At 42.1% G+C, this 19,492-nt stretch overlaps 1 protein-coding gene across 1 annotated transcript; it reads left to right on the forward strand.

Moving 5' to 3' along the window:
• Window positions 1–18,179: 18,179 nt before the first annotated feature.
• Window positions 18,180–19,224, forward strand: LOC113891055 (SOSS complex subunit C). Its single transcript, XM_027538735.1, has one exon. The coding sequence runs from the start codon at window positions 18,267–18,269 to the stop codon at window positions 18,579–18,581; it is 315 nt and encodes a 104-aa protein (XP_027394536.1). The 5' UTR covers window positions 18,180–18,266; the 3' UTR covers window positions 18,582–19,224.
• The last annotated feature ends 268 nt before the right edge of the window (window positions 19,225–19,492 follow it).

Consider the following 19,492-nt stretch of genomic DNA (forward strand, 5'->3'; position numbering starts at 1 on the left):
CCACGGGTGAGGTCACAGATGAGTATCAAGTGCCCGAAGCAAACTGGAGGAGATAGAGGGGCCATGGGTGGCCGGTGAATGAGCAGTTGCTCGACGCTCATTATTTCCACCTGCTCCCGCCTCCTCCAATCAGACTCCTAAATGCGAGTTTGCAGAAAGTCAGCCCGAGCAGGACCTCTGGGTAATATAGATGATGCTACCTGCGGCTCCTAGGAACTCAGAGAAACAGAAGGACTAATACTACTAATGGAAATTCAATTAGGGCCTTCATTGTAAAGTAATAATGAATTGCCTCACCCTCGCCATATGGCCAGAACTGACTAACACCGAGAAGGAAGTGATCGAAAACCCTGAGAATCAGGATTCACGTCTCCAATCATAATGAGAAACTTTTGTGTTTTGAAAGGAAACGTGCTTGGGAGTTGACTAAACTACGAAGCAAAAAGAAAAAATATTGGGGAAACCATTCTGAAAACTCTTATTTAAACTAGGTGAGTTATGTTTTCAGTGTAGGACCGCATCACAAATGCAGAAATAAGATTGACAGACAGGGATGGCTATTTCATTGAATAATTTTCTCTCTTATCATTATGAGGAACTAATGGAAGAGCCTGCTAGACTGAGCCTACTAGACTGACAGAGTCATAAATCACCACAGATGGGTTCAGCCCATTGACTGAATATTTCTTCAGAAGTTACTGGTAGGACTGCTGTTTGACGGCGGAGGGATCATGCATTGTGACTTAGGATGCATCCCTTAGGATTAGTTGGGATGGCAGAAACGTTAGCATTTCCGGGCAGTGCCAACTGGGTTAGCGTGACAAGCTATGCCTGGAAGGAGGCAGGCCCCTCGAGAAGACAATGTTCCTGTGGAAGGGAGTTTGCAGGTGCACCTTGGGGAATTACGGGGAGGCCTAATTAGCATATGCCCTAATTAGCATGTATGCCCTTGATTAGCTATACGTGCCCTGGGGCCATCTGGGGAAACAGAAAGATGCAGAGTTGGTATTTTCTTTTTTTTATTCCCGGCCAGAATCCCTTAGATTAGTTTGTATATTGCTCAACACTAACTGAGGGTGAGAAGGCAATATTTTTTTCTGCAAATCCCTCCCTGGCGGTGGCCAGGGTCATGATTACTGGCAGCAGAGCTGGTAGTGGTGGTAAAGGCTGGAGCTCCAAGAATTTTAAGTGAAAGCTTGAACCTGCAACTCTCAACACCACTTCAGTTTTGCCTCTCTGCTTCTCTTTGGCCACCAGGGAAATCGACAAACCTTATAGTACTTGTTCCTAAACTACCTCTAAAAAGGTTCTCGTCTTAAGTTTGGGGCACCTCACTTTTGATCAAGACCCATGGATCTAGATGAAAGTAAATCAGAGATTTCCCAGGGTGGCCAAAGCTCCCCCTGGACAGAGTTCCTCCTTCTGGCTTTGGGTGGAGGAGTGAGACAGCTGGTCACCCCAGGCATGAACACAGCTAATGTACAAGCCTAAGTGTTGTTTTTTTAATGACCCAAGTTAGATTCAGGGAGTTTCTGCGTTTCTGTGATCAACATTAAAATTTCCTTATGCCATAAGCCAGAGGGGACTGGTGACCCTTTATAGAAAAATCAGGATCTTTCTGTAGAATCAATATCTGGATGTCTCCTCTATGGCTGAACTTGTGCTAAGGGCTCTGCCCCTCACTCTCTGGACACTGTGTATACTTAAATGATCTAACTGCTTTGACATGCAGTCTCATCAGCTGGGCCCCATCTGGGGACATTATAAAGAACTCAAACCTGGTTTGGTCACGAAGCCCTGTTGGAGAACTTTATCCTGAAATCCACAAAGAGATCCTGCAACCCTGTCATCTACAATGCCTGGAAATTTCCGTCTTGTGACCTACTTATGGGAAGTAATATATATATATATATATATATATATATATATATATATACACATATACACACATATATATAGCTACCAATGGGAACCATGGTGTCTCTTTCATAGCATATGATATTAGATAATTACATTTTTCTGTGAAAATAACTGCTTTTACTAAGTGTGTTATTAAACTAATAAAGCATTAATACTAACTCTTACGAATTTAGGCCAAAAGAACATATTTCAAAGGTGCCATAGTATCATTAACTGTTGATAAATAACACTTAATATCACCCTGGTTTTCCCTATTCTCCTTTAAAGTGAAACCTCAAACTCTCCCTTTCATAAACAAAACTTTGTAATTTGAAAGAGTCCAGGACTTTCCAATAAGGGCATGCCTTAAAATGAAACTGCAGTTTTGGCTTTTCTTAGAGTGAAAAGCTTGCAAAACTTTCTCAAAGAGAAAAGGCCCTTGATTCCCCTTCTCAGCCCCTCCAGTTAGCTGCCCCAACCTCTGCTCCCTGGGCTCCTTCTGAGCATTGTCTCATCTTTTCTGCAGGAAGAGTGACTCCCAACCCTGGCCACGCCCACCTCCTTTTCCCAGCATGCTCACAGCTCAGCCACCCAGGGAGCCCAAGCTTTGAGGTAAGAAAAGATTCTTGACTCTCCAGTTTCTTTCAGGATTATTGAGATCTGATGAGTTCTTGGGAATCAGGGGCCTGGTGAGGGCACTGTGGCTTACCCAAGTGCTGAGAACTCCAAGGCCACCTGAAAACCTCAACTTTCATAAAAGGGAGGCAATAATAGTCAGTGCCCGGGTGTGTGTGGCAAAGGTGGTGGTGGGGGGCGGGGGTTTAGACCTGAAGATTCTCTACTGTGCATTGTCTCTGGTACTTCTCAGGGCTTTGCTGTTTTCAATATCTACCCAGATGAAGTCAGAGTATCATAGCTGAGGGACTTCCCGGCAGTCCAGTGGTTAAGACTTCGCCTTCCAATGAAGGGGGTGATGGTTTGTTGCCTGGTTAAGAAGCCAAGATTCCACATGCCTCACAGCTAAAAACAAAACCCCCCAAACCCAGAGTATCATAGCTGAGCTATTTCAAGTAAAATCAAGACAAAATACACTTAGGAAAAACCTTTACTTTTTAATCACTAGAAATGCTTCCTATTCTCACTGATCATACACACCTTTGATCTTGGTCACTAAGTTTCTACTTGTAACTTTAAGAGAGTCTAGGAAATGATTTCAGAAGCAAGTTCTCAGCAGTTTCCCTAAGACACGGATACTTGTTTTAGAAACGTCCACATATAAGCATAAAGCTGCTGGGGGTATTTCTGACCCTTTCCTTATGGAACTGATGGCTGTGGGGAGGGCAGCAGCATTGTGGAAGGGTGCTTGGGCTCTGCCGCATTAGGGTTAAACCCTCCGTGGACTGCACTGCCCCAGGCAGTCCTGTTTCTATTCTGGGCTTTGGCCGTGGGGACCTCCTGGGGGCTGACTGCAGCTGTCTTGGAGCTCTGGGGGACAGGTCCTCCAAGGAGGGGCTAGGCAGCTGCTGCGCTTTGTCTTTCTTGCATCTTTGAGGGCCTCTATATCCTGAAAGCAACCATTTGTAGCCGCGATTTTAAAGTATCTCTGTATTGCAATTCCTTTCTATTATCCTCAAAGGTAGTCGCCATTTGTTGTTTTGCCTTCCGAATATTCTGGTAATAGCGCCTCCATTTCCTTCTGGCAATTGGATTCCGCACATATTCCATCAGTTTCACACAGGGTTGGCCTCATCCCAGGGCTTTATGGGTGTGCATGTGACACAGAGCTGACCAATGGGCGCGCTGGGCACCCCTGGCCACAGTGATTGGCTCATGGATGAGCATATGATCCAAGCTGGGCCAATCAGAGCCAGCCCTCGAACTCACCAGGACTACTGAGAAAAAGTCATCCTCTTAAAACCAGGATGGGCAGGCCTGGAGCTGCTGGGGGCCTCCTCCACGTGGAGGTTAAATTCCACAGAGGCAAACAGAGCCAAGAAAAAGATTTTGATTCCTGAGGACATTCTTTGAATCTTTGAATCCAGCCACACCCAAACTAAAAATATGCCTGCGGTTTTTCAGCTACAAGAAGCAGTAACTCCCTTTTTGTCTTGTCAGTTTTAATTAGGGTTTCTGACATTTGCTCATAAAGATATCTTATTAACTGTTCGACCCTTGTCTCAGCTTTCTGTGGGAAATTCAGGAGGATTGGATGCCTGGGCTCGGAGTAAAGTGCATTGTAGGAGAATAGTAAAAGCTTAAGGAAGTGGGTACATATTTGACAGGAAATAATCCTCAGGGGAGGACGTGGACATCCATGGTCCAAAGCCAGATCACTGCTGAAGTCAGCAAGCTTTAAATAGGGCAGATTTGTGGAACACGTCATTATTCTTCATAGATGCTCAGAGATACCTGGGAATGGAAACCTAATAAAAGGCACTAGCTGTTACAATGACTTAGGCATTAAAAAGTCATGTTATCTCATTCCCATTATATTCAATATATATCCAGATAGGCCAGGCCACATTTGGGTCACATGGCTAAGCATTTAACATTTTGCTGGGGAAGAACAAACACTGTTAGCTAGGGAGAGTCAGAAAAGTCCCAAGTTTCCCCGAGGGGTTTCAGGTTGGAGACTGAAACCTCTGTGCTGTGTGAGCTCCGTCGTAGCTTACTTTTTGCAACCCCAAGGACCGTAACCTGCCAGGCTCCGCAGTCCATGGGATTTCCCAGGCAAGAATACTGAAATCGGTTGCCATTTCCTCCTCCAGGGGATCTTGCTGACCCAGGAACCAAACCTGCCTCTCCTGCACTGGCAGGCAGATTCTTTACCACTGTGCGACCTGGGAAGCCACTGGAGACAGGTTCCGAATCCAAAAACGTTGTAGGAGCACTCCATAAATTCCGACTACCTAGGGGGACTAGAAGGAGAGCTGGGATCAGTTAAGATACTTGGAGGTGAGGTTCAGCCATGTTGGAGCGATGCTCTTCATTTTTATTTCTTACTCTTATGCTGTGAATCTGGACCACCTCAGCGATCGTGGGTGAGAGGCAGAAGGTCCTGGTGAACCTCTGTGTCACGGTAGGATGCAGGATGTTTTGGGAGTGATGAGGTCCAGCCAGAGGGACAGATTCAGGTCGACATGTGGGCTTCTTAGTCTTCCTTATACCCTTATCTCTTCTCATCTTTGGTTCAAGCATAACTTCTTCTCTGCATAAAAACTACATTGAATGTTGTTTAAAAAATGCTTCCCTTTGAAGTACAAGGGATCTAGGTGAATGAGTCTTGCTGGCTGGGAGCAAGGAGGCAGCATGTCAAGGCCATGGTGAAGGTTTCTGCATAAAATGAAGATGGTATTTAGCAGCCTGGGCTCCAGGGACTTCAGCACAAGGACCTGGTACCCTAGGGAGAAAACAGATGGGAGACAGGAGGTGGGGGTTCCAGCTGTTTATCCAAGGAAGGGAGGCTTTTAATATCCTTGAAGTCTTTCTAACAGGAACTGAAAGTATTATATTTTGTATAACTTACAGGTGGTTTGTGAGCAGCTGTGTTCCACGTATGAGAGTCTGTGTAATACATGTGTTCCGTCAGATGGTATGAGACCCAACAACAGGGTTATATTTCTATTTTCTCTGTATCAGTAAACTCATTAAAGAATGGTTGCAAATGAGATACACAGAAAGAATAAAAGAGAAAAAGCGTAGACTAGGCAGTAAGTTCAAATCTGCTTTCCAGAAAGTGACACAATAAGGTTTTATCAACAAGATGAAGTGAAACCCAGGGACTTTAGAAAGTCCCCATTATTTTAGCAAAGTCCCCATTTGGGGAAAGGAATTGAGTTCCAAGAAATTGAAACTTACGTGATTGCTTAAAACCCAGCTAAGGGACATGAACTTCAAAAACTCTGTTGACCTGGCAAGTACACAATGTCCTTTGTTGAGTTCTGTGTACATTTTGTTAGGCACTCTTAGGAGCTATGCCCACAATGGTTGGGGATTCCCAGGTGGCGCTAGTGGTGAAGAATCTGCCTGTCAATGCATGGGACACAAGAGAGTCAGGTTTGGTCCCTGATTTGGGAAGATCCCCTGCAGTAGGAAATGGCAACCCACTCCAGTATTCTTGCTTGGAAAATTCCATGAACAGAAGAGCCTGGCAGGCTATAGTATACTGGGGTCACAAAGAGTTGGACATGACTGAGTGTGTGAGCAACACCCCCCCACACACACCCACACACACCCCTTAATAGTCTCGAGTTTCTTTGGTCCTGAGTTTTCAGCCAATTAACCATAGCTGCTCAAAAGCATCATTCCCCTAGGAAGGCATTTAAAATAAGTAGAGAGAGAAGATATGGTATGTGTATGTATGTATATATGTATATGTGTGTGTGTGTGTACACACACATATACACACAATGGAATATTACTCAACTATAAAAAAGAATGAAATAATGCCAGTTTCAGCAACATGTTTGGACATAGGGATTATCAAATTAAGGGAAGTAAGTGAAACAGAGACAAATATCGTATGATATGGCTTATATGTGGAATCTAAAAAAGTGATACAAATGAATCTACACACAAAGCAGAAACAGACACACAGACCCAGAAAATAAACTTATGGTTAACAAAGGTGAACAAGGAGGGAGGGAGGGATAAATTAGGACTCTGGGATGCACATATACACACTGCTATATTTAAAACAGATAAGCAACGAGGATTTATTACACAACACAGGGAACTATATTCAACATCTTATAACAACCTGTAATGGAAAATAACCTGAAAAAAATATAACTGAATCACTTTGCTGTACACCTGAAACACAATATTGTAAGTAAATTATATTCAATAAAAAGAGATGAAGAAAATTGTGTTTTTTAAATATGTTTATACAAGTGTAGTAACAGTTTGAATTCTTTGAGTATTCTCTGATTTTTAACATGATTGAAGCTTTTAAGAAAACTGGATCTTCTGAATTTATAATTATGAGAATTATAAAAGTCACGTAAGAGCTCAGGGAGTTTATGCTTTTGGTGGGAGATGCTGTCAGCATTGCTCCCAGAGTCATCCTCTCGGATCCGTTTACCATTTTCAGGCACACAGGTCCCTGTGATTTTCCTTCTGACAGCCAGAACCTGCATGTTGGAGGGCTGCCATCAAGCTGTCAGTTTTGAGTGGGTTCCAGAGCAAGAGAGGGCTTTGCAGTGGTCCAGGCTTGGAACAAGTGGCCTTGCTACTGGGCCACATGGCTCGGTAGATCCTGTGATTCCACATCAAGGCACTGCCTCTGGCAAGCCCTGTGGATCTTAGCATAGCTCCCTGGGATACTGAAGTGATGCCATGTCCCCTGCAGAAGAACTCTACAGCCCTGGAAAAAGCTCCTTTTATGCTGATGGGCACTGAGCATCTGACCATGAGACGTCAACTAATGTGTGATCAGAGCTTCTGACCATGAATTGGGCGCTGGGGTGCTGTCAGACCTACCAAGTTATAAAGCTGAGTGAACATAACTGCAATCCTTGATGAAATGAAAGTGGCGCCCAGGACAGAGCCCGAGCGTGTCAAGGGGGCACAAGTAAGTTACACAAAAAGTGGTCCAGACTTTGTCACTTAGCACTCTTGCATCTTCTCTTCTCCCAAGCCTATACCTATGGCCCCACACGGGCTCCCTATGACCAACTCTTGGAGGAAAAACTCTCGGTCTACTTCATGGAAGGTTGTCTTGATAACTTGGGGCTGCAGGCATGGGTTACAACCTCACTCAGAAACAGCCCTGCAATCAGTGGTGAGTGGAAGTCCTCTATACAGAGCTTCCACTTCATGAGAAAAGACAAGTAGCCATATACATAGGTTCCTGAGTACTGGCTGGGGGGTGTCTGTTTTGGGAGGACCCTGGAAGAAGTTTATCTGCAAAGAGGTTTGGGGAAGAGGCATGCAGATGGACCTCTGGGAGAGATCACTATGTCAATACCTACTGGAGAGCGTCCACTACAGAGGAGGCTCAGACAAGCAGATAAACAATATGACTCATCTGGTAGATGTCAGTCAGCCTCAGTCCTCGGCCACCCCAGTGGGCTGATGAATGGAGTAGCTTTGGTGGCAGAGACGGAGGCTGTGCATGGGCCCAGCATAGAACTGGACCCTCTCACCAAGGCTATGTTAGCTGCTGCTCTGCCTGTTAGCAGGGTTTCTCAGGTGGCACAGTGGGAAAGAAGCCACCTGCAAATGCAGGAGATGCAAGAGATGCAGGTTCGATCCCTGGGTCGGGAAGATGCCCTGGAGAAGGGCATGGCAACCCACTCCAGTATTCTTACCTGGAGAATCCCATGAACAGAGGAGCCCAGCGGGCTACAGTCCATGGGGTCACATAGAGTCAGACACAACTGAGCGTGCATGCACACTGCTTGTTAGCTGCAGAGGCTAATACTGGCCTGCAGGTATGTACAATCCCTCTAGACCAATCAGCCACTTGGTGGTAAGCTGATTGCATCAGATATTTTCTACGCTGGGAAGATGTGGCAATGATTTCTTTGTCCTGACCACAAAGAAATATCTATCAGGTATTGGGTTTACATTTCTTGCCTACAGCATCTCAGTCAACATCACTATCTGAGGCACACAACGCCTGATTTACTGATATGGGATCTTGTGCCACACTGCCCTGCAGCAAGGGGGCCACTTTACAGCTAAGGAGATGCAACAGTAGGCCCGAGGGCCCCATGGGAACGTGCTTTTCTCTCCCCACAAAATGAAAAAGCCCTGTCTACTGGGAGGATTTCCCCTCACCACTAATTTTCTTTTTCTTTTCTTTTTAAAAAAATCCTTCTGGTTGCACCACAAAGCATGTGGGATCTTAGTTCCCCGACCAGGGATTGAACCTATGCCCCCTGTAGTGGGAGCGCAGGGTCTTAACCACTGGGCCACTAGGGAAGTCCCTCACCACTAGTTTTCAATGTCGCCCCTGAGTTGGGGTGTAGAGCAGCAGCGGTCTGTTTTCAGCTAAACTCATCCACAAACCAGAGCCAGCTCCTGACCCAAAAGAACATTAAGACTGTCCTCTCAAAACCCAGCTAAGACGCCTGCTTTGAGACGTCACCACGTGTGGATGGAGTACTCAGAATACAGCATATGCTTTGGATCCAACAGCCATTATGTGTACACTGTCCCTAGGAGGGGGCATAACAGGTCTGGGAACCCAGGGGTGGAGATAGAGTGGTCTTCCCGCCATCACTCTCAGTGACCTTCTTGGGGAATTTGTGCTTCCCGGGTTTGCAGCCCTGTGTCTGGTGGGTTGGTCTGTGTGATGCTCTCCTCCGGGGATGCCATGACATTTCCCTCCTACCTAAACCTGTGAGTGTCCCCTGGTCAGGTCATTTTGGTGTCCTCCTGCCAGTGGAGAAGGCAAAGAAGGACTTATAAATATACTGACAGGGTGTCAGTCTGTATGCTCATTGCTACATACCTGGGGCAGAGAGGAGTATGTCTAGAACCCACCAGGGCATCTCTTAATGCTCTAGATTTTTGACTGTGATGAGGCAATCATAGCCACTGTGGTGTGAGAAGGACACAGTAACCAGGGACTCAGGCTCCTCAGAGATGACAGTCTTGGGCACCCCATCGAACAAATGCTGGTCTGCCCCGAGGGTTATATCACAGAGTAGAGGAGGGAGCAAGTCGTCACTTACAGCCTGTGGGCCAGCCAGCAGCAACTCGCTCCACCAACCCTCCTCGCGAAGCCTTTGCTTCCAGAAATGGTGACCGGCCAACCCCCTGCAGGCTTACTGAGCTCATGGGAGGCATAGAGGGATCTGAGTGGTGTGAGGGGTGGACAGTGTTCTGCCCACGTGCTCTAGGAGCTACCAGTTTAATCCTGGCGGGCTTCCCCTCTGGGAACCGCATCTCGGTCTGAGGCTGAGATTCCCGCATCTCTTTAGGCTGCCATAGCTGGCGTGCTGAGAGTTTCCATCCCACGAGGTACAGCTGGCATAAGTACTCAGCATTTTTGCCTAATTGGGACTAATTGGGACAACTCTAGATTGTGCCCTCCAGGGCGCCTGTGTGGGTCCGAGTCAAAGTTACTCGACCTGCCGATTGGCACCTTTGTGTGGCCTTATTTCTTTCTCTCCTTATTTCTTCATTTTTCTCCCAATTTTCTCCTAATAAATCACTTTTACATGAATTCTGGTCTCACAATGTGCTACAGGTGAACCCAGTCCAGGACATGTTCTTCCCTATTTGAAATCTTTGAGAGAAGCAGTGCATTAAATTTATAATTAGAGTTTGAAATGTCTAAGGGAATTTAATTAATCTTCCAAGTAAGGTGAAATGTTTAAAGATGATTCGGTCAGTTGGGTTCACTGAAATCCTAATAAAGGAGCAAACCAAAATGACTGTTATTTTTCATACAAATGTGCTAGATTTATACTTAAAATAGCAAGATCTAGAAATGGAGCTTAATTTTCAAAGAATTAGGTTTCTAACGTACACTTTTAATAAATTTAACTTGAGGATGACAAAATATATTCAGGAATTCCTTTCTAGGCTGAAGAGTCCTTTTTGGCCAGTAGAAGCTCACTAGACTGAAGAAAATATTGAATGAATAAACTGAAGGCCTACCTTTGCATTTATAAATATCTGTAGCCCCATTCTTCACTATAAATGTGTTATCAAATGTACCCAGCAAGGTGTACAAGATTCTCAAGTCAATATCAAAATGTCAACTCCAAGCTAAAAATTAAATACACTCATAAATTATCACAGATACTCATTTACCAAACTAGACACCTAATTACAATTACGCTCATCAACGCATACAAAATAAGTAGTTCAACGTAAAAATGAATCTATAAAAAGGTGCATCAATAATCATAAATGCAGGATATCATTATACCCCCGTTTTGGTAATCATCAGTAGTAACTACAATTTTGAAATCTGAAATTCCACCTTGAAACTTAAAGGTGGGATAAATACAGTCTAGTGGAATATATTCTAGGTGTCTTTTTCACAGGCCAGTGTTCAGTCTTGCTGAAGTAAATGAGAACAGAATCCAGAAAATGGGATGAGGTGGTATTTATTTGATTACAATGACAGACAGTGGTTATTCTGTCTGCATTTTCCTAACTTGCATGAAACATAGATTAAAACAGTGCTTTAAGGGACACAAAGATTGTTGACAAGAATTTAGGGTTTAAATGCTTATCACTAGTAAATTAGTTTTGCTGTCTGATGACCACATTAGTTTTCTCATAGTTTAAGGCAGAACTACTCTTATTTTCCCAGGTTTTTGATTTTATAACAAAGTGAGTGCTGGATATGAATATTCTTACAGGCACCTCTTTCTCCAGGGAGGCAAAGGAGAATGCTTTGGGGAGAAATACTGAAAGTCAACAGTTTTTTTTCACACAAAATCTCACATGTTAAATTTTTTAATGTAGTCATTCAGAAATACGGGAAGAATAGATCTGATAAACAAAAGATATGCAATCATAAATTATAATAAGCTGGTGCAGTTGGTAAAGAACCTGCCTGCCAGTGTAGGAGAAGTGGCAGGAGCGGTGGGTTCGATCCCTGGGTGGGGAAGTTCCCCTGAAGACAGAAATGGCAACCCACTGCAGTATTCTTGCCTGGAAAATCTCATGGACGGTGGAGCCTGGCTGGCTACACAGTTCATGGGGTCACCAAGAGTCGGACACGACTCAGCACGCATGCACACCACACCAAGAATTATAATATAATCAGACGTATTAAGCCATATTTGAAATATTTCCACAACAAACTTTAACTCGGTTCAAAAAATATTTCTAGGAGCATACATTATGCTTTAAAAATTGAATAAACATGGATAAGACCTTGAAAGGCCTATATCTTTTTCTATACTTTTGATAGAAAGAAAGAAAAGAGAGTAGACTGGGTTAGAATGAAAAAAGAACTCGAAGTTAAGAGTGAAACAGTAATCTTCTGCCAAGAGAAGCAAAAAAAAAAAAAAAAGAGAGAGAGAGAATGTGTAAGAGGGAGGGAAAGAAATCTGAGAGAAGTTTCCAAATTTATTTAGCAGAACTTGTGAATGTAAGAAAGCAATAACATGAAGATACCATGACTTCATTTTCAGAAATGTTCTTAGATTCTTTCGCGATGCTTGGGATGCTAGTTAAACTGGTCTCGGTTCTCCAGACTGTGGGTTGTCTTCTTGGTTCAGACACGTGTGAGAAAGACAGCTTCCCAGTTGTTTTGGTTTTGCGCTTGCTTTTGGTTTTTGGCTTATCTCTACTGGCAGTCATGAAGCTTGTCTTCTCTACTGTGTTTTTAAAGCTTATCGTTTTTCTCTTCATATTTGGGTCTTTAATTCCTTTTTTAATAGAGGTCCCATAGCCCCAGTACCATTTGTTGGGACTTGAAGATTTTACTTTCTTTGTGAACGAGTTTGAGAAATATTCTTTTTTCTGGAAATACTAACTTCTGGAAAAGTTTATTGGCATAAAATTGTTCATAATAGCATACCCTGTCTGTTGTATCTTCTTCCTTTTTAAGCATCTTCAGCAACCTCTTTTTCGTTCCTGGTTTTGGTTATTGTGACTTTTTCTCTTTTTTTCCTTCATGGTTTACCTTTATAGTTTTTTATGAAGAATTCACTTACTTCTCACTGATAACCTCTACTGTTTGTTTTTTAAGTTTTTCATTAATTTCTACCTCTGCTGCTACTGCTGCTAAGTCGCTTCAGTCGTGTACGACTCAGTGCGACCCCATAGACGGCAGCCCACCAGGCTCCCTCGTCCCTGGGATTCTCCAGGCAAGAACACTGGAGTGGGTTGCCATTTCCTTCTCCAATGCATGAAAGTGAAAAGTGAAAGTGAAGTCGCTCAGTCTTGTCCGACCCTCATCGACCCCATGGACTGCAGCCTTCCAGGCTCCACCGTCCATGGGATTTTCCAGGCAAGAGTACTGGAGTGGAGTGCCATTGCCTTCTCTGAATTTCTACCTCCCCTCCATCTAATTCACTGAGTTTGTTTTGCTATTCTTTTTCTAATGCATTGAGGTGAATGTGATGTGTATTACCTTTTAGCTGTTTTAATTTTCAGTATCTGCACTTAAGGCTGTATACATTTCCAAGTACTACTTCAGCTTCATCACATAAGGTTTAATGATAAGATCTCTCACACTAATTGCAGCTCATTCTGTTACTCCTTGGGGTCACACAGAGTCGGACACGACTGAAGTGACTTAGCAGCAGCAGCAGCTGTTACTCCTTATAATTCGGCAATATTTGCTTTATATATTTGAGGCTAAATCTTACATGCACATAAGTTAAAAAACTTTTACCTTCTTGTAGTTGAATCTTTTGTTATTGTGCTGTGGCTCTTTTCTTCTATAGTATTGCCTTTTTGCCTTTTGTGTCTCTACAGACACCATCTTTCTTTTCACTAGCATTTACATGGCATACTTCTAAAAATCTTTTCACTTCCAACTTTTCTATTATTATTGGATGAGTCTTTTATAAACAGCAGAGTTGAATTTAAAATTTTAAACCCAGTTTGACAATGTTTTTCTTTTATATGGAGAAATTAATCCATTTGATTTAACAAACTACTTACGTATTTAGGTTAAAATATGTCATTTCATTTTGAACTTTCCATCTGTCCTGCTTTTTTTTTTTCCTTTTCTTTTTCTTCCTTTATTTTAGAATTATATAGTATTTTCCAACATCTAATTATTTCCTAATTCTAGCTTTGAAATTATTCTTCCTGTTTCTCTTCTTTTACTGGTTGCCTAAGAAATTTTTACTTGCATATTTATTATCAAATTCTAAATGTTAAAAATTTTTTATTTGCTTTTTACTTTTTGGTTGTGCTGTGTCTTCATTGCTGCATGCCGGCTTTCTCTGGCTGCAGCAAGCAGGAGCTATTCTTCATTGAGGGGCGTGGGCTTCTCATTGTGGAGGCTTTTCTTGCTGAGGAGCACAGGCTCCAGGCTCAAGGGTTTCGGTAGTTGTAACTCGCAGGCTCAGTAGTTGTGGCACACAGATTTAGTTGTTCTGCGGCATGTGGAATCTTCCCAGGTCAGGTGAATTCTCATCCACTGTACCACCAGGGAAGTCCTTGAATTCTACATTAATCTGTAATTTTACCCTGATTTTGGAGATGATGAGAACTTTAGAACGGTTTTAAATTCGTTAATGTTCTTGACTCACACATTATGAGGCATTTCTGTTCTTTTTACTTTGGCTCTGCCACGTGTATTTCTGTTCTTTTTGAAACTTCACTGGACCTTGTTATTACTCATTTACATAGGATTATTTAGTTGCTATTCATGTACATTAATTGCAGGTTTATTTTTCTTTGTTCTCTATTCCTTCTTGCATTTCAGACCATCTGTCTTGAATCCCTTTTCCCTGCCGAAGTACGTCCTTTAGTAGATCTCTTAGTGAGAGTCTGAGGAGAGACAAACACTGATGGTTGAGTTAATCAGGATACAGCACCAGATGTGGGGAGTGGATAAGGACCCTGAGTTCTCTGTGATGCACTATTTCTCACTCCACCCATGGCTGGAGTAACAGTCTCTAACATTCGCATTTTCCCAGAATCTGAGACAGCGTGGCCTTGGGTTAGCTCAGCTTTGCTTATTGATGTAGCTGTAGTCATTCACCTGAAGAACAACTCATATGTATATTTCTGCTCCTCTGAGATGGATCCATCGCTGACTACTGAGCGTGTGTTCTCACTGGCTGAAATTAATGGCTCAGCTGTAAAGAATCTGCCTGCAATGCAGAAGACGCAGGAGACCTGGGTTCAATCCCTGGGTCAGGAAGATCCCCTGGAGGAGGAAACGGCAACCCACTCTAGTATTGACACCTGAAAAATCCCACGGAGAGAGGAGCTGGGTGGGCTACAGTCTTTGGGGGTCACAAAAGAGTCGGGTACGACTGAGCAACTGAACAGCCACATAAGAAGTTACTATAGGTAGGATGAGAGTGTACAGATCCACTGGTCTTAAAGATGTTAGTTTCTGAGATATGCTTTTTAAATATTTTTATTTTTCAAAAATTTATTTATTTTAAAATGGAAGGATAATTGCTTTACAGAATTTTGTTGGTTTCTGCCGAACAATCAGCATGAATCAGCCATAGGTTTATAAATGTCCCCTCCCTCTTGAACCTCCCTCCCATCTCCCTTCCCATCCCCCCTCTCTAGGTTGTTACAGAGCCCCTGTTTGAGTTCTCTGAGTCATTTTGTTTGGCAGAATGGGACACATATTCAATTTCTATTTTTTAGTATAGGAAAAAATGCTTCTCGTCGTTTTGGTCAATTAATAAAGAGTGAAAGGGTAAAATGCACTAGGTTCCCAGTTATGCTTGAAAAAAAAATTGAAGTAAAATTATTTCATCAAAAAGGATCAGGGGGTTTCCCCCATTACCATGTAGAATTAGGAGGTGAAACAACGAAAGCCCCAACGCAGCTGGAGACCAGTTTTCAGCAAGTGCCATGAGGTAAGCTGCAAAGAACTTTGAATTAGGTCAGCATAGACAATAGGGGTTTTTCAAGTCCTTGCCGCAGGAAGGTCATGAACAAAGTGAGTATTTGTGATGATGTTTGTCTCACCAATAGCCAACCCCCAGGTGTCTAAGGCTACAAAGCTACCTCATTGTCGTCTTGGAACATCTAACTTCAGGATTCTCTGTGACATTTTAAATTGCTCGTTTCAGAGCAGACCAAATGGAGTTTGGTATTCAAATACACTGAATTTTAGAACATGATAAGCAGAAAATATGAATGAATTCAAAGTGCATTTAGAAAAAAGTCTGTTGTGGTCATGATTTGTTGTTAAGGAGATGTTTTCATAGAGTATTAGAACTGGAAGGGCTCAGAGGAACAGTCATGAACAATATTTGGGACCTATTTATGTTAAAAATTATTGTCTATGTATTTATGATACTTACATTATATTAAGATTACTTTTATTAAATTAAAATTCAATTTAATTGAATGTCTGGTATTTTTCTTGGCTAAACTGGCAACCCTACCATAAATTTTTTTCCCAGGCAGCAAGATCTCACTCTGTAGAAAAACTGTGAGGATTATTGTCGGAAAGTCTGTCTGCTATCTTATAATATTTAAATATATTCAGAAAAGAAATTAATAAAAGATTTTTAAAACATTAGTTCTGTGTTAATTAGTTAATTTGGAAATAAGAGAAAAAAAGGAGAGCATTCTTTCAATGTCATTAGGAGCATTGTTTAACGAGTCTACTTAAGGATGATTTCACTATTTAGGGCAATATACTTGTTTGTCTTGCTATCTGTTCATGAGTAAAGGGCCAGAGTCTACAGAATTATATGTTCTCTTGAGATATTTGTCTGGAAAACATGTGAATAATTTCAGGGTAGTAGAAGAGATAACTGACAGGTTATTGCTTTATTGCTTCGTAGAACATTAACCAGTTTTGTGTAACCTTGATCTCTTATCCTAACATTCTTTTTCAAGGCCTCTAAATAGTCACTTCCTCAAATGTTCCTTGAACCAACTTTGCCATCCAGCTGGCTCTCTCTTTAAGAAGAGAAGAATTCTGGGGCATGTTTTCATTCTCTGTTTATGCACGAATCATGGTTTTAGGTTTGTGACAGTTAGCTTTGATACCTTTGCATGAGAAAGCGCAGTCCTGCCATGCATTGTGCATTGTGACTGTTTCTGCATAAACCAAGCTGCATGGAGCAGAAAGCCAGATTTGAGGAGCTGAAACCCAGTTTCCTTCACCTGCGGAAAAACTCAGCCAATGAAAAAGTAGTCAGGACCTAAGTACACACCCTGAATTGGAACGTCAAAGTCAATAGCAATGAATGATTTAAACCATCTATCTTCCCATACACAATGACAATATATTATACTTATGATAAAATACTTTAATAGTGCTTCCTAGGTGTTGCTAGTGGGAAAGAACCCACCAGTCAATGAAAGAGATGTATAAGAGATGCGGGTTCGATCCCTGGGTTGGGAAGATCCCCTGGAGAAGGGCATGGCAACCCACTCTAGTATTCTTGCCTGGAGAATTCCATAGACAGAAGAGCCTTGTGGGCTATAATCCATAGGGTCACAGAGAGTCAGACACAACTAACATAATTTAGCACACACACATGCATGATAAAAAATAATTACAAATATAATTGAAGAAAACCATCTAGAAACTCTTTTCAAGGCTTGGATTTTTAAACCATGAAGCACCAATATTTAAGAGATAAAAACTTAGCTTTAAAACTGTAGGGGAAACCAGAGTGATAATAATCTGTGATTAATCTGTGATTAGTAATAGTTGACAATATTTTAGAAGATATCTGAATATACTTAAGTATATATATTTCCTGACATTTTTCTCTAAAATAGTTGTTATTACTGGTAAAGCAAAATTTCTTTCTGTTAATTTTGGGCTATTTTTTTTTTTCATAGAAAGCATAATTGAATGGAATTATGACCTCTCCTATTTGTTACACTATAACAAATTAGATCACAAAGTCCATAAGAAGAGAAACTTGTTCAACTGTTGGGAATCACCAAAATCTTAACTGTTTCCTAAGCTTGAAGAAAACAGCCTTGGAAAGGGCAATCAGGAGGAGAAATCCGATTATAATTAATGAGAAGGAAAAGATTAAGAGTGAGATGATCCGGACTTCCCTGGTGGTCCAGTGGCTGAGACTCTGTGTTCTCAACGCAGGGGGCCAGGGTTCCATCCCTGGTCAGGGAACTAGATCCCACATGTTGCAACTAAGAGTTCATAAGCTGCAACTAAGATCTGATACAGCTGAACACATAAGTAGATTAAAAACAAAAGACAAGAGTGCAATAATGTGAGGTCTGGAGTCAGTTCTATCTTCAAGTAAGTGTGTGAACGTGGCGCATTTTCTTCCCTGGCCTCTAGTTTTCTCCTCTGTGAATTAGATGTTGACTGTAGTAACAGCAACTAACACTTACACAGTCCTTACTTCACATGTGTTAATGTGTGAGTGTAGTCTATATGGCAGCCTTTATGAGACATTTCACTCACACTGACTTGGTGTTGTAGACTGAATTGATACACCCCCCACCCCAAATTCATATGTTGAAGCCTAATTTGCAATATGCTGGTACAAAGAGGTGAGGCCTTTGGGAAGTACTGAGGTCACCAGGGTGGAGCCCTTATGAAAGGGATTAGTCAAGTCTCCGGGAGGCGGAAGAGCAGCGGGCGCGGGAGGGTTGTAGAGTTGCAAGTTGAGCTCTAGTTGCGGGTCTTTAAGTGGTCGCGCCCCCTTGGAGAACGCGACCTGACGGCTAGGCGGTCCTGGCTCTTCCGCCTCGCGGTGTTTGTAAAGTGCTGACCCCTGAACATAGTTGAAACAGAAAATAGGAAGATGGCAGCAAACCCTTCAGGACAAGGTTTTCAAAACAAAAATAGAGTTGCAATCTTGGCAGAACTGGACAAAGAAAAAAGAAAGTTACTAATGCAGAACCAATCTTCAACAAATCATCCTGGAGCTAGCATTGCGCTCTCGAGACCCGCCCTCAACAAGGACTTCCGGGACCACGCTGAGCAGCAGCATATTGCAGCCCAGCAGAAGGCAGCTTTGCAGCATGCACATGCACATTCATCGGGATACTTCATAACTCAAGATTCTGCATTTGGGAATCTCATTCTTCCTGTTTTACCTCGCCTTGACCCAGAATGAAGAAAACATTTGTAACGGAAGTGACTTTGTAATATCAAATGCCAAAGCTACTATCATTCAGTGCTATACAAACTGTGACTTTCAGAATTTTGGTGGACTTTTTTTTATATGTTTTGTTTCTTTAAAAGAAAGATATGTTTAAGTGAAAGCAAAAAAAGAAGGCTGACCAGGATGATGAAAGCTCTGGAAGCTGTATTATCTGGGAACTGATGCTGCTGCTCAGGACTATAATCTGTGTGTAAGGCAGTTTGATTTTTAATTCTGAATCAGACCCCAAATTGGATGTGGTCACAAAACCCACCTTCCAAACTAGTTGGACTGAATATATCATGTCTACAGTAGAGTTTCAAGAACCATTTAAAGTACTTTATAAACAAATGAGGGTGCTTTTTAAAAATGTGAACCAATAGGCTTAAGCTACATTCACATTTGCTGTTTATAGAATTGATATCAGTGTACCTTTTGTGTTTATAGTCATCAGATCCTAAAATATCCTTTAACTAGTTTCCCTATTCTCAATTTTAAAAGAAAACCCAAGATGCGAGTAAGTTACCAGCCAGTCGTAAATACCTTTTATAAACCTATGCCACTGTAAATTATGTGATTAAATGCTATTAAAAACAATAAGAAATATAGCTTTAAATTTTGTACATGCTCTTATTTAGTGTTACTACATAAATGGTGTGCCTGAACAGTTTTATTGCCCATTTTTGCTCTAATTAGAAGCAAAGTTGAGCCCCTTTTCAGTTAAAGAGGAAAGAATTAGGTTAAGCAAGTTTCTCAACATGATACAACTTTGAACAGAATACAGGATGCTTACTTAAATATGCAGTCCCCACAACTGATCTTCAGTTCAGTTCAATCCAGTTCAGTTGCTCAGTCATGTCTGAATCTTTGCGACCCCATGAACT

This window comes from Bos indicus x Bos taurus, chromosome 4 (assembly GCF_003369695.1).
Source record: "Bos indicus x Bos taurus breed Angus x Brahman F1 hybrid chromosome 4, Bos_hybrid_MaternalHap_v2.0, whole genome shotgun sequence".
Lineage (NCBI taxonomy): Eukaryota > Metazoa > Chordata > Mammalia > Artiodactyla > Bovidae > Bos > Bos indicus x Bos taurus.